Below are 25,941 nucleotides of genomic sequence, written 5' to 3'. Positions count from 1 at the left end.
AAACAGTGAGCTTCTCCTTACAGGCAAAAAAAAAAAAAAAGAGATTTATTTTAAAAGGTAATAAAAACAGTACAAGTCGAATGGTCGTTTGTGTTCCAAACCCTCTATCCACCCTCAGTGTAAAGCAGCATGTTCTCCAGCCTGGACTTGTAGATATTTCAGCCAGGATGAGTGAGAGTTTCACCAGTGATCCCCTGACTTCAGCTCTGGTTAAGGACCGTGGAGCAGTGTGCCAGCACACTGATGCAAGGGCAGTGAATCCCCTCTACAAGAAAGATCTTCTTGACCTTGTCTCAGTTTTATTTTTTACTGCCCAAGCCCAACTTCCCTTGGCTCCCAGAGCAGCAGGTAAAAAGACCAAAATAGAGAATATTTAAAGAGAAAGAGGTAGGTAATCAGATATTTGTGACAGAGCAGGTTGTTGGGAGATACCCAGCTTGTGACTATTCAGTCTGCAGGAACACTGAAGTACTGACACACAGACTGTCGGGCACTGTGGGTCTGCAGAATGCATCTGGCCCCATCCTCTCCCCTCTGCAGGATCAGATACTGCAGTCACACTGTGGATCAGTGCTGAGGAATGAGGAAAGTGAACTTCTGCACTAGTCTTGTCTAAAAGCACAGCGCCAGCTGGGTGCAGCAATTAAAAAACCAACCAACCAAACAAACAAAAAGCTGCTGTATGTCTGGATGTGTTCACTGCTAGGCAAGGCCCAACAGCACTGGAAGAGGACAGGTCTGAGCCACTTGGACCTGCAAGAGAGTCAAGAAACACAGCTCACCAGAGGACATGATAGGGCTCCATTTAGCTATCCCAGTACAACAAGGTTGCAGTTATGTATGCAGATCCCTGTGTTTCATCTTTCTTCTGCCTAACCTCTGACACAAGCAGCATCCCCTGGGCACATCAATGAATGGGACATAGAGGAATGAAGCAATTAAATCAAACACTTCAGGGAGAGGATTCTCTGTTATTGAAGAGATCCTGTCTTTCTCAGCTATGAAGAGAAAGACGAGACAGGCCCCAGCTAAAAACCTTTGCTCCAGCATAAATTCCAGCATGGGAACAGAACCACACAGAAAACTTGACAATCCTGGTGTGTGGCTGGAAGCCCTGCAGTGGGTCATCACCCAAAAGCATAACAGCACCACTACAGCTCCCACCTGCCTCCAGCAGCTGAGTGGTACAGGGGAGCTGCACATCCACCAGATATGGTGGAGTGTGTCAAGATGCCTCTTCTGGCCCACTCCAGACACTGTCACCCACTGTATCCCAATATGTCACTAGCTGTGCTTCCACCGCTGAGACTTTGTTGAAAGTCCTCTTTAGAGCAAAAAAAATTGCTGCCTTTTCCACTGTTTTGAGCCTCTCCTTCAGCCCACTGCCTCTGCCACCCTGCAGGGCTCCCCAACACTGCTGCCTCTCCACCCCATGAAGCCACTGATAGCCCTGGTGCTTCCAGCCCCAGCCTCCAACAAACTGTGAGCTCCCTCCAGCAGCCTGGCCATTGTACTGCAAGCACTCTGTGAACCACAGCTGCTGAGAGCCCAAACTTAGCCTGATTTTCCCCTGGTTTCCCTGCATAGTCCTGGGATGCAAGCCAGCTGCTGCTCTTTATTTTTCCTGCTGTATTTCTATGCAGCTTGATGCTGCAGGTGGAACATGAAGGGAAGAGTTCCTTTGCTCCTCCATTTCCCAGGAAACTGCAATTGCTGCTCTCCCTCCTGTGCACCACCTCCTCTTACCGTGTCAGCACATCCTCAGTGCAGTGAGCTCCTCTGTTTAGACATGCTCATGGGAGTGGAAGTGAACTGTGGTGAAAAACAGAGAAACAGCATTGGTGGGACAGCACAGGCTGGCATGGAATATTCCAGGGAATATCCCAAGACCACCAAATAAAACCTATGACCCAGAGCTAAGAAACCAAGTGCTGTCTGTCGAGCCCTCTTCTCTCCTGCCTCTGGGAAGGGAAGCTCCACATGTCCCCGAGGGGCTGTGGCTTGGCAGAGGGTATGACCAGCTCACCTGCTGGATTTCGTGCATTGCCAGGCGTATGGAAGAGCGGAGGCGGGGGAAGGCTCGCTGGGCGCTCTCTTCACAGCTGGGCTTTGTTGTCCCCTTATCTGAGGTCTCCTGGTTTTGGAAATTCTTGTTCCTCCTGAACCACTGCAGAGCAGGTTTGCTGCTGGAAGCCATGGAGGGACAGGACTGCTTCTCTGAAGGGGTTTCCCCCTTGTCTGCTGTTGAACTCAGCGTGAGACCCTCCAGATTTTCGTAACATAAGCTCTCACTACTTTTCTGGAGAAAGGAGTGGATTCAGTGGTTTTCAGACCCTTTACACATAGCGAACAGCACAATGAAGAGAAATACCCAGCTGTTTCCAATAGACATTCAGGGGACAGCAGGGTGTCATCCACCCGCCAGTGCCTCTCCCCCATCCCAGGACCCCCCAGCTAGCAGCATTTCCCAGTGCAGGCAGAAACAGCCAGGCCAGAACGGGACACCCCTCAACATGGACAGAAGAGCCATGCTGCAGTGTCTAACCACTCACTGAAGGCACAGCCTCGCGCCCCTCTCCCTCGCAGCCCTGGACACCCACCTGCCCGCAGGGAACAGTCAGGATCTCCATGAAGGGCTGGATGCCCACGGCCTGGTGGTAGCGCACCAGCTCGGTGAGCGAGGCGTGGGCCCGGCGCTCCCCCAGGATGACGTAGCGCGCGTTGGGCTGCATCTGGATCATGTAGTGCCGGCAGCGGCCTTCGCCCCTGGGGACAGGGACGGGCAGGGATGGCAGTGACAGAGGGGCTCAGCTGTCAGGACCTGGTTCTGCTCCCTGCACCCGCCGTCTCCAGGGGCCGAGTGTGACCAGGATCCCCCATAACAAGCAGATGTGCTGTGCACGAACCTGTGCTCATAGGTGCTGCCTTCTCCTTCCAACCTGGTCTGCCCTCTCAGCCACAGAGAAACTGCCTAAGCAGGACTTCTACTCTTGGAGACACTGCACCCCACCCACAAACAGGTCTGTTTTTTCAGTAGGAGACTGCAGCATCCATCTGCTACCCCAAACTCTCTGAGGCACCCACTCCAGAGGAGACTGATCCTCACTGGTCTCCTCTGCAGAGCAGGTAATCTCCTCCAGTTAAGCAGTTTTATAGGATCACAGAATTCAAGAATTCTATGACTGTAGAATTCCATGACCACATAATTTCATGCAGTGCTCAGTTTCATAGAATCACTTAGGATGGAAAAGCCTTTAAGATTCTCAAGCTCAACCCTTAACACAGCACTGCCAAGTCCACCTTTAAACCGTGACCCCAAGTGCCACATCTACACATCTTTTAAATACCTCCAGGGATGGTTACTCCACCAGTGCCCTGGGCAGCCTGTTCCTGTGCTTGACATCCCTTTCTGTGAAAAAATTCCTCCTGACACTCGGTCTGAAGCTACCCTTTCATAGCTTGAGGCTGTGTCTTCTTGTCCTGTTGCCAGTACCCTGGAAGAAAAGGCTGACCCCCACCTCACTACAACCTCCTGCCAGGAGTTATAGAGAGCAATAATGCTTCCCCCAAGCCTCCTCTGCCCATTACCTACCGGTATGTCAAGATGTAGCCAGGTCTGCTCTGGCTGATCCGAACAAGGAAGCAACCCAAAGGCTTGTCAATCAGCAAGTTTTCAGCTTCCCTGGAATCAGGAAAGAGTTTTTCAGCAGACAGCCAGCAGTTGATTGCCACACAGCAGGGACTCTCATCCTATCTCATGTGCTACCCCAGCAGTGTCCCAGGGAGCCCAGCATCTGCCCCATGTGCTCCTGGATACAGGTCTCCTGACCCAGGTTTGGTGGTGCAGGAGGCAGTAGCAGGCTGAAGAAGCACAATACTCTCAGCCAAAGCCTCTCCAAGCAGGGCTGCTCCAAACCTGCTCCAGCAGTCTGATTGTGCAACAGCAACAGCTGCCTTCCAGCACTTACCATGTCACAAAGCATCACTGAGATGAGGAATCTGTGCATGTGTGCACTTCCTATGGTCCAGGGATGAAGAAGTCAGGATGTTGTGGGGTACTGGGTAAGCCCAGCACCTTGGAAAAACACCAACTTGGATTACACCACCCCGGCTTTCTAAACTTCCTGCTGGAAGGAGGTCTTCCCCTTCTCTGCCCAACAGACAAAGCTCTGCTTTGTGCTTGTCATGTGCCCTGCTCCAGGCTAAATGTGACTGCAAATCACCAGTGCAATTTGGGGTTGCTCTGGCTGCTCCCTTTCATTAAGCTGAACTTACACTGCTGTGTGAAAATTTAAGTCTCTGCTTAAGCACCAGCGTGTTTGGGAAGGATCTACCATGTCCTTCATTGTGCAGTGCTTAGGGCTAGTCTGTACTTAAGTTAGACAGTTTTATCTTCCAGACACTAATTCCTCTCCTACATTCTCTCATCTGTGGAAAAAAGCATTATTACAGGTTAGGGCCTCAATGACTATCTTAAAAAAATTTAAAAGAAATGCATCTACCAGGGAGCTGTGAGCTGCTGTAGTGCCCTTTACCAAGCTAATGTGCTCTGTAATGTCTCTGAGTAATGTTCATAATGACAGTCTGAAAAAATCCAAGAATATAGATCTAATAAGACTGAAGGAGAATGGCAGTTTGAACAGAAAAAAAAAGCCAGAAACTGGAGCAAGATTATGAGGGTGCTCAGATGGCAGCAGCATTGACAGAGAAATCCCACCAATTACAGGATATTGGCAATTAACAAGCATGGAGCACCACAGATCAATTTGCACACAGGTGAGACTATACTGCCATCCTGCTCCTGTCTGATCACTGGCATAATTAGCACTTCTCTGATTATGCCACTGCTTGACCCAGCCAAGAGAGTAAAGTGTGAGGCAGACCTTGTAGAAAAACTTCAAGCATTTAAACAAAGTCTTGTAAACAACTCCAAAAGAAAGAAGGGCTTAGTGGATGTCCCTTCCAGACTAAGTAGAAGCAAATGTCACCTATGCTGCACCCTCCTTAGATGGTCAGAGGCATCCAAAAAACCCTTCCTTTTCCTGTATTAGGGGGCTTTGGTGGAGTTTTGCCATTGAGGACTCATTAAAGCCCCTCTTTATACTTTCTTAAAATAAAAGAAAGCTGAATTCTGTATTTTCCTGCTGAAAACTGTTGTCTCCACCTAATCTATACTGAAAAATGAAAAACAGTAATAATGAACCAACCCAAATGTTCATCTTTATGTCTCTGTAAATGGTCCAGAACAGGGAAAGTGCATGCATGTATTTCCTCTCTGTTTACTTTACAACCCTCCCATCCCTATACAGATCTGTATTTAGAGACCCACAGTGGAGTTATGTACTCTGAATTTCCATTGTTGTTCATGGACCTACATAAAGTTTCATCATTTGCAACCACAACAGGGACTCCCAAGCTTTCCCTGAAGGGTTCGATGCTTGCAGATTAAAAGGGAAAAGTTATGCAGGTCACTCCCATTCCTTAAGCAAAGCCTGGCCAATCTAACCTACACAGTCCTAAGGACACATTGGCTTCTACCTGTGGTCATTGTGTCCAGAGCACCCACCTCCGACTGATCATCCCATGCAGCCAGTTTGGAAAGGCTCCATCATCCTGCAGGACCTTCTGGGCCTGTGTCTCTTTGAACCAGCGCAGAGTTGCTCCTCTCTTGAGGCTCCTCATTTTTGCTTCTTCCCCAGTCTGTTCCTCAGTTCCCAGGACAGGACGAGGCACAGAAGGGTTTAAGAAGTTATCAAAAGGAGTGAACTGTAAGTGAGGAGAGAGGGAAAGTCAGTATGAAAGCATAGTCAAAGGAAGGGGACATTTGAAGAGATCATTTCAGCAGGTGACCCCACTCCAGAGTCCCTTAAGGGAAGATCAGTCACCAACTACTAAAAGCTGCTTTCAGCTCCTCAGATGTCCTGACCATGCTTTTTATCTAAACACAGTAGGGCAGAACTCACACTTCTGATAACAAGAATGACAACATTCTCTTGGGACTGCATGCAGAGGGTGGATGGAGCAGGGAATCAGCACATCTGGCTAAGGGGCCCCCAGCAGAGCCAGCATTGCTACCTCTGTTAGTTTGCTGCGTGGCCGTGGCACTGGTGGCTGTTGTGACTGATCAGAAGGATGAGGACTAGACTGAGGGCGCCTCTTTCGTGGCATGGGCACTGGAAGGGAGTTTCTTTCTGCAACAAGAAATAAGTACATGAAATCAAGCATCTAAGATCCATGATATCCATTCTCCACAGGCCTAGGACTGGGATAGGCTCTGCTGCATGGATTACATGGTCAAACCATAGCCTGGCCCTCCTTCCAGCACAGCCAGGCAAAACACCTTTGCCATGCTGCTTCTGCTCCCCACAGACAAAGCCACACTTCCAAAGAGCAGAAACATCATCATCTCCCTGCCCACAACACTGATGGAGCTCCCATCTGAGGGCAGGCCACCATGACCAGGAGCTTACAGCACTTCCAGGTGACCACCACACCTTGTGTGTGTGGACACACACTGGGTCAGTGTGAGTGGGAACAACTCACCTTGGGTCTCTGCTGCCAGTGCCAGCTGCTGGAGTCTTTCTCTCTCTGCCTCCTCCTGTAGCCGCTGTGCTCGAGCTCTCAGCTCAGCCAAGAGTTTTAGGAAACTCTTCTTGCATCTGAATCCCCTAAAAACTGTTCAGAAAAAAAAGTCATGTTTAGAAAAAAAATTTTGTTCCTGCCTTTGTAATTCTTTTGGGGAAGAACACTGGGTGATAGTTCTTCATCCAATGCAAAGCCCTCAACACCCGAATCGTGGTGTTAAAAGCTTACTGTGAGCAGGCAGCCAAAACCCTGTGAGAACTGTCTTCTACTGTCTAAACTGCCAGATCAGAGATTTATAGAAATCAAATTACAGATCTAAGCTCTCATCTTTAATGCCAGGGCACTGAATATCTAAAAATGAAAGCCTCACAGAAGGGCCTGTTAACTACCCATCTCTCTACCCTCCAAGATACCATGAAGCAGCAGGATTTCCTTGATGCCAGCCCACAGGAAAACCTTTCCCATAAGCAGCTATCACAGGGCTCACCAGGAGCATTACAGACACTGTGTGATCCCACCTACTCTACCAGTCCCTAAAAACACATGAAGTGTAAGTCGCACCTTCTCATTTCCCACTACCCACACATCTTCCCCATGGACAACAGCAGTGCACAGCTTGTGACTGCCTGGTGTTTGTCACACTGTATGGTGCACAGCTGGAAGTTGCTCAGATACTCCAGCAGTGCAATGCATACAGAAGAAGTGCATCAGAGGGAGCTAAGCAGGGTGACAGCAGCCTTCTCCTCCTTCTCCTCCTCCTTGCTGCACAGTGCTCATGTAGACTGTGCAAACAGAAGAATCAATCTGCCCACAGCCACTTGGAATAGACAGGCTGCTAGAGCAGATACTAAGAGGAAAGGAAAGAAAAAAACAAACCAGAGAAACATTTCATCCCCTTTTGCCTATCTCTGAAAGCAGCAAAGAGATCTGCTTCACTCATTTTCATCCTCCCAGTTCCACACAACCCACAATCCTTACTCCAGAGGACAGGAGCCAGACCTCAAGACACAGCCAGATCATGTGTATTCCCTGCTCAGCCCAGCTCTCTTACACACAGTTTCCCTTTCCAAGGTGGACACTGAGGGCACTCCCTGATTCAGGATGACCACTGGGAATGTGGGCATTTGTAATAGGAACCTTGACTTCCCAGGGCATTGACACAGACTGGCACCTGCCCAACCCTTCTGTCCTCTGCACAGGTGGAAAGGTGGAGCAGGGACTGCAGAAAAGGTTTTCCTTCCCCTGGTCAGAGATCAGCTCCTGTTCCAGTGCTCACCTTTCTGTATGATAACTGCTGCTCTTTCCAGTCGCTCCACATGCTTTGCCAGTTGCTCCTGATGCCAATATTTAAAGAAAAGTCGAGACTTTCTGTGAAGTTGGAAGAGAAAGATGCAGTGAGAAAGTGTCTAAACTGTTATCCATCATCCTTTTAAGAGTCCATCCCTACAACCACAGAATTCTCCCTGAAGAGAACCAGGTGACAGTTTACATGTGTAAAATCTTAGGCTTCCCATTCCCAACAGCAGTGATCCACACTTACCCACAAATCCAGCCTTTCAGCTCTGTACTTTGCAGTATCTCCAAGCAGCTGAAAGAGACAAAAAAGTGAAATAAATAATTTTCCACCCAAAATGAACACCAATTTTTTAAGTTGCACAAAGGAGCATAAAGTGCCTCAGGAATTCCCAATAGTCAATAAACTGGCTATCAGTTCTGTAATGCACCTTGAGGTACTGCTAGGATCACATTTCCACAAAAGGGTCCCCAGAGGTAGATTTACTTCAGCTCCCTGGGTGGCAATTCTGTAGAGGCTATTTTATTCTCAGAAGTGTTTTTCTTCTTTTTGTTTCCAAGCCTTTTGGAAGACACAAGCTGCAAGGTCAGCACAGCAAGACTTCTGGGACAAAGTCTGTTTTCCAATTCCAGTTTCATTTTGCAGACTCCAGTGATAAAATTTGGGTCACTCGGAAAGATTCCCTTACACTTGAAACTGAAAGCAGCTTTAGCTGCAACACACAGAGAGCTTCCTCTCTCTCCTGCTAATCCAGGCTGTGAAATCATAGTGGCACTTTTTGCTAATATCTCACACAGGGAAGAAGAAGTGTTTTTCCTTTTATCTCAGCCAACTTCCACAGCAACACAATCCATATCCACAGGATTATTTTTTTCATGCCTCCCATGATTTTTGTGACTCCAAACACACCACATTGCCTGTTTACAATAATCTCTCCCCATCTATGAGAGTCACTTGTGACCTCAGTAGGGTTCAAAATTTTTACTATTCAGAAGCATCAGGAAGTTCAAGGAAGCACTGTGAAGGCAGGAGGAGCTACTGCCAGGAGAGAATTGTTCCAGGAGATCATTCAAATCCTTGACTTAAATGACTAAAAAAACCCCCTCAGCTGGCTTCTTTACATGATTCATTCCCACTATCAATCACAGTTGACACTGGCAGGAAGGAGAGGCTGGGAAAGTGGAGAAGAGGAGGTGGGGAACTGCTGCCCTAGATGTAGGAAGGAAAACGCTGGCAGGGTAAAACCCTGTCCCTCTGCAGAGCTGGAAGGATATTTATGTGTGTAACAGTTGGGTTCTAAAAGTGCTGATGGTATATTTTGACTGTATAGAGAAAAAATTCTTGCTTCAGAAACATCTTCTCTAGCCTGGGACACATTCAGTGCTGGCTGCTTGTTCAGCATTGTCTCAATCTGCTCCCACGTGGCCATCAGGACAAAGGCTGGGGAGGCCCCTGGCAGCAGTACTTGAGTGCCTGACATGTTGAGTTCAGTGGACACCCTTGATCAATATTGTCACTCTCTAGATTAAATACATGGGTTGGTTTTCATTTCACAGCACAACTAGGCTTTACAGTAATCGAATTTAATTGCTATGTAACAATTCAAGAAAGATTTAATTTATCATGTTACCAAATGCTCTTTAAATATTAAATGTCCTTGCCTGGGATGCATATTCACCATTAACACAAAATCCTGTCCTCTTTTTCTCTGTCCTTTTCACTTGGTTTCTTATGCTACTCAAAAAGCCTCTGAAGAACAAACCAGACTGCACACAACAAAGGTAGTGCTCCTACCTCTCTTTTGTGAGGGGAACACCAGGTTTAACTAGAAGAATTCCGTATCTGTGGAAAACAAACCAATAAAAACACATAAAAGCCACATCCTTGATGGGCTGAGCTGATCCTTATCACTCTGACAGCAAACAACAACAAATCATTATTTTTCCCACTCAGCCTCCCACAGCAAATAACCCCATGACCTCAGACCACATGAGCTTTGAAGAAACTCTTTTTACTCCTTGCCCCTATCTGGTTATCAGGGTCATTTCCCAATTAATATCTAACAAGGAATATTCAGAGGTTTTAAAAGACCTTTCAGCAAATTCCTCAAAGGAGGGTCTCCAGGAGAAACCATCTCTTCGGATACGGATTGTCTCCAGCAGCCCATTGTACCGGAGCTGAAGCAGCACACAAAGACAATCAGGAAACAAAGAGAAACAGGTCATTAGGGCATTGGTTTGCTTCTCTGCAGGCAGAAGTTACTTCATTCAGCCCTAAACTCCTCCAGTGCGAAATGAAAAAGTTTTTTTTCTGAAAATATTTCCTTGGTTAAGAACTGAATTTACCTCATCCTGTAACTCAGACGATTAACTACCTGAGTGAGAAGCTGGAAACCACAAAAACCAATGACTGAAATAACTTCACCTTCCAGCCATGGGTGCTGCTTTGCCTCTGTCCCTTAGAGGATAGCTTCATATTTGCAAATCGGGACACAGAAGTACTCTGAGGCATGGATGAACTTCCTCTTAATCCTATCCTTTCTTATATACATTAAAGAGGTTGCTGAACTTTCTGAACTCTTCCAATCATTTTCAGTATTCTTTAAAACATCTAGACCTCAGACCTGACAGAATATCCAAATACAATTGTATAAGTGCATTTCAGATCCCATCAAAGCAATCCCAGCTTGGTTTCTGTTCAGAGCTGCCCTGGCTGATGGGTGAGGACAGTCTCCTCTGGGAAGCAATTTTTCCAGAGTACTGTCTGGAATACAGTCCCATCCAGGGGGAGATGCAAAGATGAATCCCAGTGTCTGACAACCAGATCTCATTACATTCATGAAAAAGAAATGAGAGAGATCTAGGATTGCAAAATCTGGACCTGGCAGTCTGTGTCATAAAAACAACCAAGTACTTGGAATCTTTACACACATACTAAGTGTGGCACCTCTTTCTCTTGCAAGGGAAAACTCAGGTGAATCACCTTGCACAGCCTTTTGGTGGAATCTTCCCTTCCATTGAGATGTGACAGAAGTCCCTGTAAAGGATACTGTTTTTGCTCACCTGCAGCAGCACCACCTGATTGTCCAGCACACCTGGCTCCTTCTGGTTATTGGGCTTTATGCAGCGCACAAAGTGTGGGTCAGCAGAATACATCCTCTCCATGAGCACCATCAGGGAATGCTGGCAAGGGCAGAGGAAGATCACAATCCGTTAAGCCAAAGCACTGCCAGATCTGCAATATCCTGCAGCAAGAACTGTTTTCTCACCCTGCAGCAACTTCCTGGGTTCTGGTAACAACTGGGACTGTTCCCACCGTGACCAGCCCTGCTCAGCAATCAGGAAAACCCCTGTCTACATAACGTCTGCTTTAACCATGCTTAGCACTCTGGAAGCAGGGCAGAGATATTTGCAGTGATAAAGTTATCACTGCTCTCATCTCACGGGGCACCTCGAGGCAGTGATACTGTACCCGGAACTGAGCTCCCACAGACTGCTTCCGTGTGCTGTTGAACTTGTCTTCTGCTCCCTGTACAACCTGAAACCAGACCAAAGCAAAGGATCAGCCCTGGAAGAAGTGCTTGATTGACATCTGGAGGGCAGATGGCAAAAATGAGGACGAATGGATGGATATAATGGAAGGGAAGACAAGCTAAACGTATAGATGGCACAAGCAAGCACAAAACATGGTTAAAAAGGAGAAACTGTTACAAGCTGACTGCTGTCTGCTCTTATTTTAAACCAACTTCTGCCCCTTTTCAGCCAGTTTCTCAAATAATAATTATTAGGTAACATTTATCAATTGTGATGTGGACCTTAAGTGCAATACCTTGGCTTTCACATGAGGCATCAGGGTCCCTGTCCTGGAGATAGTGGCTGGAAGAAGAGAGAAAATTAGCTGATTTTGTACCTTTGCTTGCAATCCACCAGGGCTAAACATTCAAACCTCATTTCACGCACAACCTCCTTGAAAATATTGAATCACAGGGTGTTAGGTTTTGCCATGTGGAACTACAAAGGAAGAGCTAAAAAATGAAGAAGAAAATTCAAATGTACAAAGCACACAAGACAGACAACATTAATTTCTGGCACTGAGAAGACATGACAATCAGGTTATTAAATAAACTTAAATTAATTTCAATTGAATTATCATCAATGGACATCTAACAATGTAGAAAAATGGCATAGGCAGCAAATGGGGAGCTCACCTACAGCACTCAGGATGTTATTTTGAGTCAGATAGATTATAACTAATTCAGTGACAGAATGAGAAAATCAGGGAAGTTTAATCTACTAAAGGATCTAGTAAGAGTCTTATGCACCCTTGATGCAATGGCTTCATGTGAATCATAAAAGCACAGAATGAGGCTGGCCTCTGGAGGTCATCTGGACCAAACTCTCTGTTCAGCACCTAAAGCCATTGCCCAGACTGAACAACCAACCTGAGTACAGGTTATGTCTGATATTTATGAACTTTGAAAAGTTGGGACTAGGCTAAGTAGCTTCAGTAGCAGTGCAGAAATGGTAATGAAGAAAGACAGTCTTGAACAGTAGCTGAAAAACAAAGTGAAGAATAGAAATGAAATTAATCTATTTCTTGTAAGTCAGAGAAAGTAGCTTGAACTGAATGTGACCAAAAAATTGTAAATTTTCTGTGTTCAGCCAGTCACTTTCCAAGGAAGCATCCACCTGACCTTTCTCTAAATTTTAAATTTAATTAGAAGCCTTGGAGAATCTGAATCCATTTTTTGATAACTGGAAAAAGAGATTGTAGTGGTAGGAGAAAAATAATGCATGACCTGAGAGTTTTTTTAACAAGTTGTGAAGCTCCATTTTTATGACTTTGACCAGTTTGATTTCTAGACAAGAAGAGAGTGTACAGATATGACCAGTGGAGACAGTTTTGCACTGGCCTTGAAGAAAATGGGAAGGTGTCTGAGGGGTGGCTAATTCTCTGGAAGGGGATACAACCTTTCCATGGCAGGGAACAAACAGCTCTGACAGCTCTGTAGATGCCAGCAGCCCCACTCCAGGCTGCAGCAGAGTCCCCCTGGCGTGGCCAGCTGTGAAATACACTTTGTGAAACACATGAGCCTCATGCCCACACTTAACCCCTGCCAAGGTGGCCTTGGTTCATGATGGATGTGAAGAGGGACTTGCCTGTGAACAGCACACTGAGCAAGGGGGTGATGCTGTTGATGAAGAGCCCGCGGATATTGGCAGGCAAGGTGTCTCTGTTCTTCTCTAGGAAGCCCCTGGCAGCATATTGTACCTGGGGAAAGGGCAGCAGGTCACTAAGGACAGCATTGCTCATAGGCTGGCTGTAAAAGCCACTTCCACAGCCTGCTGGGAGCTGATCATGTGTTACAATGAATGTACTCTGGCTTGCACATGAATTCTTTAAACACACATGCAACCCTTATTCAGATGCCAGTCCTGAGGAACAAACCCATGCACATGCCAGAGGCATCAGAACCACAGGAGTGCAGCCTAATGTCAACACATCCACCCTTTATATGTTAAATGTTAATTTTTGTAATAATGAGTGTCACAAATAATAACTTAGTCAACAATGGTGAGATTAGATTACTAAAACGCAAGTTACAATGACCTGAATTGTCATATTTGCTCCTGTTCCAAAAATTATCTCAAACCAATTCAACTTAATGTGAACCAATGCTTTCAATACTGGTGGCAGTAAAGTTAAAGTGTTAAATCTCAAGCTGCTTAGATACCAGTGAATGTGTAAATAACTGCCTCCACTTTCAAAACATTAATTACCCTGCTGTTTACACAGTGCTCCCAGGTGTTTGCGAAAAAATAGTCACTGCTATGCTCTGGAAGCCAACAAGTAAAGAAAAAGCCTTTAGCCTGCCCTTTGGTGCTGCACAGTGGACAAGGTACTTTTATTTATAAAGGACTATTTTAGGACTAGAGTTGTAATAGAGTGGTGATTAGAAGAATAGCAGATTCTTCTAATACCCTACAGTTCTCAGAGGTAGCCCCACTTTCCTCAAGAGTCTTCTCTTCCTGTACCTTTTGCATAAATCCCAGGGAATTCTAGGAGGCAATCCATCGGAACACAACACTTCTGTTAGTCATCCCCAGACCACACATTCCTTAACATCAAAGCCTTATTTGTCAGGCAACACTTCCACCCCCTCCAACATACACTACAACAGCATTCTTCCAGCAAGCAGTACATACTTTCCCAGCATAGTGCAGGATGCTGAAACCCAAAACACGACCTCGGGCTGGCTGGAAGTGTAAACTCCCCTTAAAGCTGCTGTTTAGTTTGTCCACAAATGTCTTATCAGTTGCCTGCAAGAGAGCACATTTCACAAGCTGCAAACAGAAGGCTGATGAGGACATGTGGAATCAAATCAAAGCATTGGAAATATCCTTGGCTGTGCAATAGTCTTCTGCTGTACCTTCTCCCTGACTCCTCTCAGGGATACCAATGCCTCTAAACTGCCCCTGATCTGGATGTCCTGTCTCATAAGTCACACATGGGGACATCTCTGTTCATCCTGCACTCCAACCCAAGAGATTTTTTTTTTGTAGCCCAGATATTCACTGGTATGTTAGCCCCTAGAATATTTTCCCTGCCTCTTCTTTCATACATACTTGAGGGAATGCACTCTGCTCATCCAGAAGAGACAGCAGCCCAAGTGGCTTGGCCAAGAGCAGATTCTGCAGGAAAGAAGATGCAAGACACATATGTAAAGCAATGCAGGACATCCCTTCTTACCCTCACCACCCTTTGCAAGACTTTTCTCTTGGCTGGATAGAGCAATTATATTCTGTCAGTCCTCTCACTCACCAGAATAGGTTCATTATTGTTGAATGTGATAGTCTCCCAAGGCAGCCCTTCTTCCTTATAGGCAGCCTGCTCCAGCTGGAAAATGTGCTGAAATAAAGAAAAACCAGGTTGAAGCACCCATCAGACTTGTCTAGACAAATTCTGAACATCTTCCTTCCTGCCCTGAACAAGAAGACGGAGGTGTGGCACCCTCAGCCACAGCATGAGAGGTCCAAGATGTAGCTGCTGTTCTCTGTGGTTCTCTGTAACCCTGGCACACACTGGTGCTAGTGCATAAAGCAGGAGCACTTGTCAGACTGTAAGTGTCCCTGCCATTACAATTTTCATTACTGCTTGATCCTTCTACCTCTTCCTTTCCTGCCCCAGTGGCTCCCCTGCCCCAGCAGGGAAGGTTGCTGATCTCTATCCTGCTTCACTATTCACTATTTCTGTCTTTCCAGGCAACAAATCTGTTTTCCCCCAACCTCTCCTGCATGTGCCAGGTAGAGCAGTGATCTGCTTTCTCTGCAACACAAGGTGAGGTCATCCTCAGCAGACTTACATGGTTGAAGAAATGCTGGAGCTGCTCATTGGCCAAGTTTATGCAAAGCTGTTCAAAACGATTCACTGCAAAATTTTCGAACCCGAAAATATCCAATATACCTAAAAAAAGTGAAGAAGGGCACATCGTGGAGCCTGCAGACCATCCCTGCAGATTACTCTGTACACCAACACACAACTAAATCTCTTATTACACAGCTCTTGTGGCACAGAGCAAATGTAGCCAAGAAAGACACTAGTGGCAGGTTTTCCACAGATTGGAGAGTTAGTTTAGAGGAGACCCACACCAGCTTGATTTCTCTGCTAAGACAGAGTGCCCCAGAACTACAGCCTCGCAGTTGCTTCAGAGTCAAACAAAGCAACAAAGCCCTACAGACTTCATGCTGCTGACTCTTATCTCTAGCAGGATCACAGTTTTGATAATGCACCCCAGCTCTGTGAAACCTCATGCTGTGCCTGTCACTCATTGTGGCTGAGGGATGCACATGAGAGAACAGAACAGAAGCAAGGAAGGTAGAACTCACCTATCTCCCTCAGTTCCACCTCAGGATCCACATTTTCAGCCAGCAGCTCGTTGATCTTGCTAACAATCCAGCCAAACACTCGGCCATAGGCCACCTTTGCAATGGAGTCCCGAGCATCTGCACAGAGGGAGAAGCAGCAGCTCAAGGATGGGCTTCACAGGAGAGCAGGGGACTCCACACACACTGGCTCAATACATTCACCTCTAAAGCTACTTTAAAGATCAGATCATGGATTGTCCCTACCCTTTGTAAGTGGAAGCTGTAAAAGCAGCTTTTTAATCCCAAAATCTTCACAATCTTTCCACAGGATCAGCCATGCCATACCAGGGCATTTTTGAGTAATGCCACTTTTTAGAATATCCAGAGACTTGCTTTCCCTTCTGAAGATATACTAAGTATGGTTACCCTCACTGCTAAACCAAGGGAGAAGCTCCAAATTTTACTTGGAAAATTGGATGACTCTCTTCCTCCTAGCCCACAGCTTCTACGTGTTTAAATGCTGTAGGCAAGAAAAGGACACAACTGATGGAAAGCTTACTGACATTCTAAGAACACCAAGCTAGCATGACTTATGTATAGGGATGTGTATTTTATTGTCTAGAGAAATTTGTAAAACAGAACTGGCTAAGCCCATTTCACTTCCATTTTATTCTTTCATTTATTTCAAGCAATAATCTCTCATTTTAATCAGCTTTTCTAGATTATTTTCTTGTTTTATTGAAAGGAAAAGTAACACCTTGTGTTTGCTATTTTACTCTTTTCACTCCATTCCTGACACTGTGGCATCTCATTGTTCTCATGTTTGTTTCTCCATCTATTACCTAGAGCTCTGCACACTGCCAGCACTCTGCAACAGGAGCCTTCTCTTTTGCACAAATACCCAGAGTTTCTTTCTGGGCTGGACTGAGGCAGAAAGCAAAGCTAATTCCTTGGTTTCTCATTTAATCTCTGCAGTCTCCTGGAGACCAAACAAAAGCAGCATTCATGGCCATACATGTCAGTAAGAGACTAAACAGATAAACACTGACATACTTGCCTCTGTGTGAGAGGAATGAACAGGCACAGAAGGAAATCTTTGTTCACAACAAGCTGCACATGTGTGGGGATACCCTTCCATCAAAATCCAGTCCTTCTAGCCAGCACATCTGCAATTCATTGTGTTTCCTACCTTCTGCCTGCTGCTGGGTGTGAAAACGCTGGATCTGCTCGCCTCGGGTCACTGATGTTGTACAAATGAGGCATTTTAGCAGCTCATCTTCCTGGACTCCAAACTGACCCTGGGAAAGAGGAAATAGACAAGGACAATCAGTTGTAAACCCTTACTCTGCTCGTGGGGATTGTGTCTGTCTGTGTGTGGGGTTGTGACTCAGGCTCAGGCCTTTGAGCCCCACTGAAAGAAAAGCGCTACTGCTGGCACCAGAGTCAGATGTGGGCTCTGATCTGCTCCTCCCCTGCAGCGACCAACCTCACACACTCCTCTCAAACACTTTTTGTTTAGCTCTCCCAGTGCTGCCACCTTTCACCTTCTTTGGGAGCCATGCCAGTCCCTGTTGGGAGGTTTAATGACTTATGGAACAGCACCACACCGAGGTGACTGTGCAGGTGCTGAAGCATCAGTCACAAGAACCCACAGGATAGGCAGGAAACAAAGCAAACTCAGACACACTGAACCCCTCAGTGATTTTACAGGAATTCCCCTGTAAGTAATTCCCCTGGGCAAGAAATGAGGAGCAGGCTTTCAGAAATAAGATAAAAGGAAAGTTGGCTGCTAAACAGACGTAGGTGGTTGCTTCAGGTATGGTGTAGGAGGGAAACAGACAAAGAGATGGGTGTGAAATTGAAGAGCAAGGGTGCTGGGTTTTCAAATAGGTCAAAATAAAAAGAAATAGGAAGGGGAGAAGTATGTTACTTTTTTTCCTGTGTTGTTAACAAAGCAGGGTAACTTCTCCATCCCATGTAACAAAAATTGAATGGTCCGGGGAAACATATACTTCTTAATCTGTGATAATTTAATGCAAAATAGTAGAAAGCTGAATTTAAGATAACAGACAAAAAAAGAAAGCACTTAGGGTGGTATTCTTGGACAAAGGGTGATGAAAACACAGAACTAGTGTGCAGATATTACACATCTGAATTTCTCCAAGGCATCGTCACACTCACTACCATAGAACATTAGTTTTAAAAAGCTTATGTTTTATGAAGTCAGCAAAGTATACGCTGACTATGTAAGACACTGATTCCAGACACACAAGATAGATGCTGAGATGCATGTCTTTGGGGATGAATAGCAGTGAACACAAATGCTGTCATGGGGTCAAACTGTACATTTCCAAAAAAAAACCTTGCTCTTTAGAAACCTTCATATTCTAAGGCAGAGATATCCTCTGGCAGATCCTGCAGTCACACAGCCAGTGGGGAAGAGCATCATACCCATAAGGTTTCTGTCAACATTTCTTGTGACTCACCGCTGCAGCCTTCAGCCATCCCTTAGAGGCTTCACTGACTTTTACAGACCCACTGCTCTCTTCAGGCTCAAAGGTCACATTGCCCAGAGACAACACACCAGCCAAGATAGCCTGCATGTCCACTTGCTCCTAAAACACAAAAGAAAGGTGAATGAAAACCCCACCATCATGTAGCATGTACAACACAGATGGCCCAGAAGTTGGAGAGGTTAAGAGAAGAAGCACAGGCAACCTGTGGGAAAAAGCTCTCCACAGAGTCTGGCAGAGTCAGGTAGTTTGAAAGTAACATGGAAAATCTAGAGAAATAATTAGGACTGAGCTTCAAGAGAGCAGCTAGAAAAAACCCCTGTGCCTGCAGGAAGCACAGATGGAAACAAAACAGCCCCAGGACTAACCTGTTCTTGGAAGCCCACCATGTCAAGGGCATTGCAAACCTCTTGGTATTTGTGCTTCCAGTGTTCAGCTACTTCCTGTGTATCATACCGTCCACTTATGTACCTGAGAAAGTGCACATCCCATAAAAACTGTCACACAATTTGCACTGTAACTCAGTCCTACCCTGAGGGAGCAAAGCAGATCACTAGGAAACATGAAGGGGAAAGAAACTTTTCCAAGGTAGTGCAGCAGAGACCCCAAACCTCCTGGCTTCCAGGGTGATCCATAATATCTCTTCATGTAGCTCCATTCAGAACCCACTCTAGCTTCCATTCCCCTACAGATAAAACTCCAGGAAAGAGAAAAACTCCATTATGCCATTTTTCCCTTCCACCACCCATCACAAAGACTAAACTAGGATCTGCCTTTGACACACCTGTAGAGTGAAGGATCCAGTAACCCATACATCTCCTTCTGCTCTGAAGACAGTCCAGCAAACATGTAGTAGAAGATGTGGAAATTCCTTTCCCCAGCATCTTGTTGCACCACTCGTGACTTCTCTAATAGGTACTCATTCAGCTTTGCACCTTGCACTGCACACAAAAAGGTGACAGGGTGGGGAACTTCACTCTGTGGGACATGAAGCTGACTGGGCTGTCCCACCTCTCCTTGGTGCCAGGAGCACAGAAGTGTCTAAATTAACTTTTCTGTGTGCAATACCCTCTAGGCTGCCCAGCACACTGGAAATGAGCTTCTCCATGCTTCCTGTGGTCTTAGAGATTTCTGTTCACCTCTTTTCAGCAGCATCAACGGCTTCTGACATCACAGAGTATTACTGCACTCTCACCCCCATTATCCTTCCCTTTCTCACACTCTGTCCAAACCCAGGCCTAATCTTATCCAGGACCTATCCAATGCTGGTCACTGTGAGATTTTACCTAATTGTACACCCTTGACACAAGTAGCCATGTGCCAAAATCTTATCCTTCACAATTTTGGAAACTCACTCCACTACCCCCAGTTCCTGACCACTCCCCAGGCTAGTAACTGCCCTTGACTCTACCTGTATTTTTCTGGAAACGCAGCTGTATGTATTTTCCAAAGCGGCTGCTGTTGTCATTCATCACTGTCTGGGCATTGCCAAAAGCTTCAAGCAATGGATTCACCTAAAACAAGAGAAGAAGCAGAACAACCATTCTTTAGATTAAGCAATCCAATCTAATTTACCTGAAAAAAACTTATATTTAGCATTTGCTATTCAGAGTTCAGCTGGAAAAGGAACCGCTCCATGAATATGGATGAGCAGCTATTTTATCTCTGCCTCGATATAGAAATTCAAAGAGGCAAATATCACAAAGGCCAAGCAGCTCAAGATTAATGATGATCAATACAATTGAACTGATGGGATCTCAGTAAGATCATTGAATCATTTGTTAGAAGATAAGGTTGGTACAACCTATTTCAACACAGTATCTGCTGTCACTAGATAATTTGAGTGCTATACAACAGCAATAAACAAAGTCATCATGGCACTCAGTTAATGTAAGTATGACAGCTTAGCTACTGAAATTTGTAGACATATGGGGAGTGCAATATAAAGAAACCAACAGAGCAATCAGACCAGCTTGTTAAGCAGGATGCAAAGGTGACAAAACGACAGTTTTTCTGTATTTGAACAAAGAATGCCTATCAACTGGAAGAACAATGCCTTGGAGTAAGTGCTGGGCAGCCTGTTGAACACAGCTTTAGGGTATGACTGTAATCCAAGGACTAACTTACTCCTTGGATATATCTACAGGAACCAAAGAAGATGCACATTATCTCTTCACCATCACCTCTAGGCTTTCCAAGGGCAGCTCATCTGGGCTGAAGTGAGTTATTTCCAGTGAAGGAACTGCAGGCTGGCTCTAGGCTCTCTGCTGAGCAAACACAGCTCTCCTGCCTGTGGAACCTGTTCTGGTCAGAAGCAGCCTGGCAGTGTGCCCCAAGCCAGCTCTAAGCAGAGATGGCGGGTGTATCAACATCATGTTCCCACAACCCAGCACAGGCATTCACCTTGGATCCACCATGGATGATACCACACTGAATTAATATGCCATTCCAGAGCCAAAAGCACAGCATGGGGCATTGGGTTTATCTGCCAATATATTGGTTGCAGGAGGAATTAAAGCTGTTTTTCTGTGAGGAAATGCCAGACACCTTCCCCATGTCCAAAGAGCCAATGCCAGCTGCCTCCAATACAGACCTGCCACTGGCCAAGGCTGAGCCCACTGTGACAGTGACAGGGCCTCTGGGATAAAAACTGCTGTACACCCACAGAAGCGAGAGTGGAGTGAGAATGTGTGAGCAGAGCAGCTCTGCAGACTGGATCAGTGGAGGAGGAGGGGCAGGAGCTGCTCCAGCTGCCAGAGCAGATTCCCCTGCAGCCCCTGGTGCAGCCCCTGGTGAGGAGCTGTGCCCCCACAGCCCAGGGAGCTCTGGGGGAGCAGATCCACCTGCAGCCCCTGGAGGAGCCACACAGAGCAGGTGGGTGCACAAAGGAGCCTGTGACCCCACGGGAAGCCCTCCTGGCAGGACCTGTGACCTGTGCAGAGAATCCCATGCTGGAGCAGGATTGCTGATAGAACTCGTGACCCTGTGGGGGATCCAGACTGGAGCACCCTGTTCCTGAAGGATGTTCCCTGCAGAGGGGACCAGACTGGAGCACCCTGTTCCTGAAGGATGTTCCCTGCAGAGGGGACCAGACTGGAGCACCCTGTTCCTGAAGGATGTACCCTGCAGAGAGGAACAAGACTGGAGCACCCTGCTCCTAAAGTACAGAGGTACAAGTCCCCAGTGGACAATATGGACACTGGAGCAGCCTGCTCCTGAAGGACTGCATCACATCAAGGCACCCACTCTGGAACAGTCTGGTCCTGAAGGACTGTCTCCTGCGGGAGAGATCCCATGCTGAAGGAGGTGAAGAACATGAGGAAGAAGACAGCACAGATAATCTGTGATGAATGACCTCAACACCCATCCCCTATCTGCCTGCACTGCTGGAGGGAAGAAGGTAGAGAAGATGGTAGCCAAGTTGAGCCTAGAGAGAAGGAAGGAGTTGGGGAAGGTGTTTCAAGATTTGTTCTCATTTCTCATTGTCCTACTCTGATATTAACTGTCGAGAAATTAAATTAAATTTCCCTAACCTGAGCCTCTTCTGCCTGTCTCTGACCTCAAAGTCCTTATCTCAGCCTATGAGTTTTTGTTACAAGGGGAAGTGACAGAGTGGCTTGGTGGGGACTGGTTGAAGTTAACCTACCACACAGAGAAAGATCTCTATGTTTCTACAGGAAATCTGAGAAGATAGACTTTAAAGTGAAGTAGTCCAAGAACTCATTCTTCTTAATCTATCAAACGGAAGGTTTAAAATATGATTTGTTTAAAAAACATCTCACAACTCTCTGGGGAGAAACTGAAATGGAAATACTTCCAACCAAAGAATCAAATATGTTTCAAAATGAGCTAGCAAAGTTACATGAAAAGAGCAAAAATGGCAGTTAGCCAGCTAGCAGGTATGTGGCTGGCAGTATAAGTAGCCAAGGATAGGTTATAAAAAGTATGTGTGAATTCTTCATTCCTCTTTAGCTTTAAATCAAGATCTCATTTTTTTAAATTAAAGCCCTTGTTCTACCTCAGACAGGAACTTATTTGGAAAAATGCCATCAATCTCTTGTAACAGAGAATATGATAAATGACTGCAATAGTTTTCTCTAATTTAAGAATCATCTCCAGCAAAAAAATTACTGACCTACTAACCCTTCTAATTTGTGGCCAGTTATCTCACTATTCTTATCCACTATTTTCTTATGTGTCTTACGTGTAGCTCCCTGATTTCCAGTGGTGATTCACCAGCAGACTTCCTCAGCCTGATGCAAGTTGTCTTGCAGCAGTGTTGCTTCTGCACATTCAAGCACCATCCTGCAATCACCTACCTGAAGTATCTGCTGCTCCAGCTGTGAGTTGCCTTTGCACAGGTTCATTATGTGCTGCAACAACAACTTTGTACTCTCTGTTTTCCCAGCACCACTCTCTCCACTGCCAAGAAAAAGCAAAATAAATTCCATCAACCTTAAAGTACAGTTGTTCTGCCCCTTGTGGCTCAAGTACTCCATCACTTGAGAGTGCTCTATGAAAGTTTCAGTTTTTTCAGCAAAGTAACATGTGTGAGTAAAATCTCATACATCACATGTTTACACAGGGTGTCCCATGAGGTTCTGGTCCTTCATCAGGGAATTTTTCCCCCTCTGCAAGGGAGTACAGATATACCCTATGCTGTCACTTCTGGATGGGAGATACCAGACAGACCATTTACTCTGCTCCAAAAGTCATCTGGTACATCAACTCCCTTGCATAAGCTGGAGCCAACAACTTCCTCTTTCTCCAGAAAGATTTGCCCTATCCACATCACATCCACACCTGGATACTGATCATGAGGTGCTGTGGCAGTCTCAGATCTCAGGTGTTTCGCACATCCACGTGCTGGACAGCTGGGAATGCAGAGCTGCCCACACTCCCACAGTGCCAGTAATACATGTCACTGTGTTGTCACACATCCACGTCAATATGCTGACACACACCCACGGTGCCTCTGCCTCCAAGTCAAACAACCAGCACTTGGAAAGTGCAGTTTCCCCTGTCCAGGGAGAGGGAATATACAATCAGTGAGACAACATGTCTTTAACTGACAACATCACACCAGCTGAGTGCTTCAGCATATGAATGGAAAAAAACATAAATGCAGGAAATGCTGGAGGTATACTTGAGGGCAGGTCCCCGTTTCCTCTGAGCTGACCTTTGAGCCTGCAGTGTGGCTTTACTGCTCTGCAGCTCCCAGTGACTCTGTGCTTGGTATCGAGTATGTGTCATTGGTGGCTAAACACCTCAAGTACTACAGCAGGTACCTGATCTCAAGCACAACCATCCAAATACATACAAACAAAAAAAAGACCATTTTGCCAGTTGAGAACATTCCATCCAGTGCCACTGCTGAGTATGTCAGATATATTTTTTTTCAGTAACTTCCCTCCTCCACAAAAAAATATCCAACAACACTTCTATGATTCAAGTTTGACCTTAGGCCCTCCAACAAGCACAACACCTTCACAAGGTCCTGCAAGCACAGCAGGTGTGTAACTGCTTGCAGCTCTGATGAAATGCAAAGTCATCTTCAGGTGACCCAAGTGCTGTACTGCAGCACATGCAAGCTATGACTAACATCCTTTGGGACTGGGAAGGCAAGAGGAGCCAGCAGAATTTGTAGCTGAGGACAATTTGGCACCAATGAACACTTATGATCTGGCAGCAGCTGCTTCATCCAACATCACCTCCAAAGAATGCTATCCAGACCTCCCAAACTCAGTTGGAACACTGAAGAGATCACAAGGGGCAGCAGATCCTGGTGTGTCCCTGTGCTGTTGTGGTGAACTGTGGTCTAACAGGAGTGATCTCACCTTCCCTGTTCACCCCAACTGTGCTCATGTAGGAAAGCTTGCTAATCAGTGTTTCACCACCCATAGAGAGGAAAACCAAGAACTTCCTGTGGCAGCAACACACAGACCAGGTAAAAGGTTGCAAGATGCACAGGAGTGTATCAGACTCATCTCTGAACTGCTGCAGAAAACAACCAGACTACTAACCACTTGGTAAATTCTCATGGGTTACTTTTTCTCGTATTCCACCTCCCAAGACAAATACAATGACTGTTCTCTATCCCCCAGAGCCCTACCAGCAGTGCCTCTTCCACCTACTGGCTCCACAGCCACTGCTTCTTGAGAGCACTTCATGTAAAGCACAAACACCAATGGCCTGAAGGCTACAGAAATGAGTGGGGCTGAGTACTCCTCAAAGTCAGCTCCCAGTCCCACCAAACACTCAGCAGTGATTCAGCAATTGACTTCCACACCATGTACACTGAAAGTACTGATAAAATGATCAGAAGGCAAATACAAAGGATCATTAAATCAAACAAGTTGGCAAGTAGCATTTTAACTGAGATGACATTTAAAGTGTTCTCTACAACACCCAGTTGTAGAGACCAAGTAGTTAATGTATCAACGCTTTCTCCTTCCTGTTCAATGCTTTTTTCTGCTAGTTGAGTTTGTTTGAGGCTTTCTCTGCTAAACGATGCTACCTTTAGTGCTTCAGAGTTTCAGCAGAACAAGAGTGGCAAGATGGAGTGAAATGTTCATGATACTGGTAGGCTTTTTGGTTAAAAGAACCACTTTTCCCTGACTTCTACTGCACGGAACTGCCCACGACTTTAAAATCCTCCCCGACCATATTCCCAAAGGTCTTAGAGCAGAAAAACACGTTTTAATTCTTCCTGCTCTTTGATTACACTTGGGAAGCTCTGCTTTGTGAAAATTGGTTCCTTTCATTATCATCCTTCCAACTTTTTACGACAGCTTTTACCATGGCAGCTGTGTTGCCAGAGCAGAGCACACAATGGCTTTTCCCAAAACTTAATTCCAGAGGCTGGTTCCCCATCAGAAGTGAACCTGTCATCTTTACTGCTGTAAAGATTGCTGGCCGAGCTGCTCCACGAAAGCCAGATCTTCTGCCCACACGTTCTCACGATGTGCCCGCTAACTCGTCTCGAAAGCGGCCGGGATGAAGAACGTGTTGCCAGAGCAGATGGATTTTGGCTCACCAACAGAACCGGAGAAGAGCTTCACCGGGAGGGCAGGGAGATCCCAGTGAGAGCTCGGGGGCCTCCCCCGGCCCCCGCCGGCCCCGGCCCCTCGGCCGCCGCTCACCTGATGAGGATGCACTGGTTGCGGGGTCCGCCGCCCCCGCGGCCCAGCATGGCGTGGTAGGCGCGGCTGGCCACGGCGAAGATGTGGGGCGGCAGCGCGTCGTTCTGGAGGCGCCGGTACCGCTCGGCGACCTGCGGAGAAGCGGTGGCGGAGAGGCGTGAGCGGCCGGGGGCAGCGGGGCGCGGGGGGGGCGCGGCGCTCACCTCTCTCCCGTAGAGCGGCAGCGGCTGGAAGGGGTTCACGGCCACGAGGATGTCGCCGATGTCTGTCTGTGGGGACGGGACAGCCGGTCAGCCGAGCGCCCGCCGCCGCCCCCCGCCCCGCTCCCCGGCACTCACGTAGATGTGCTGCCGCAGGAAGCGCTCCCGCAGCCCCGCCAGCAGCGCCGCCTCGTCCAGCTCGGCCAGCGCCGCCAGGTCCCCGGCATCGCCGGGCGGGGGGCCACGCTCCGCCAGCGATACCATTGCCGCCCGCCGCCGTCCTGTCCTGTCCGGCCCGGCCCAGCCCGGCCCCGGCACCGCCCCGCCCCGGGACCGCCCCGG

At 46.7% G+C, this 25,941-nt stretch overlaps 1 protein-coding gene across 1 annotated transcript; it reads right to left on the bottom strand.

The window, feature by feature from the left end:
• Positions 1–372: 372 nt before the first annotated feature.
• LOC306814343 (myosin-IIIb-like) lies at positions 373–25,918 on the bottom strand. The gene is made up of 30 exons (XM_079330302.1): positions 25,738–25,918; positions 25,603–25,668; positions 25,400–25,530; positions 22,577–22,679; positions 19,669–19,771; positions 19,042–19,198; positions 18,626–18,728; positions 18,231–18,359; positions 16,934–17,042; positions 15,766–15,882; positions 15,243–15,343; positions 14,702–14,788; positions 14,506–14,571; positions 14,086–14,199; positions 13,039–13,150; positions 11,708–11,754; positions 11,351–11,416; positions 10,942–11,061; positions 9,971–10,056; positions 9,674–9,721; positions 8,126–8,173; positions 7,862–7,953; positions 6,544–6,675; positions 6,076–6,191; positions 5,567–5,766; positions 3,593–3,682; positions 2,601–2,766; positions 2,027–2,299; positions 1,747–1,812; positions 373–753 (listed from the first exon to the last, which is right to left on the bottom strand). Exons 1-29 carry the CDS (start codon positions 25,861–25,863, stop codon positions 1,762–1,764), a joined length of 3,159 nt encoding a protein of 1,052 aa, XP_079186428.1. The 5' UTR covers positions 25,864–25,918; the 3' UTR covers positions 373–753; positions 1,747–1,761.
• Positions 25,919–25,941: the final 23 nt, after the last annotated feature.

This window comes from Erithacus rubecula (assembly GCF_903797595.1).
Source record: "Erithacus rubecula genome assembly, chromosome: Z".
NCBI lineage: Eukaryota > Metazoa > Chordata > Aves > Passeriformes > Muscicapidae > Erithacus > Erithacus rubecula.
Note: the sequence above shows the minus strand (reverse complement) of the source record. Positions and strands in the feature narration are given on the sequence as shown.

Excerpts from the sequence above, each read along its gene's own strand:
- LOC306814343 (XM_079330302.1), bottom strand. The coding sequence starts at position 25,863 with ATGGTATCGCTGGCGGAGCGTGGCCCCCCGCCCGGCGATGCCGGGGAC. Across the intron at positions 18,360-18,625 it reads TGGTGGGCTTCCAAGAACAG|GAGCAAGTGGACATGCAGGC; the intron begins GTTAGTCCTGGG and ends TTTGTGTTTTAG. Across the intron at positions 2,767-3,592 it reads GGCTACATCTTGACATACCG|GGGCGAAGGCCGCTGCCGGC; the intron begins GTAGGTAATGGG and ends CCCTGTCCCCAG.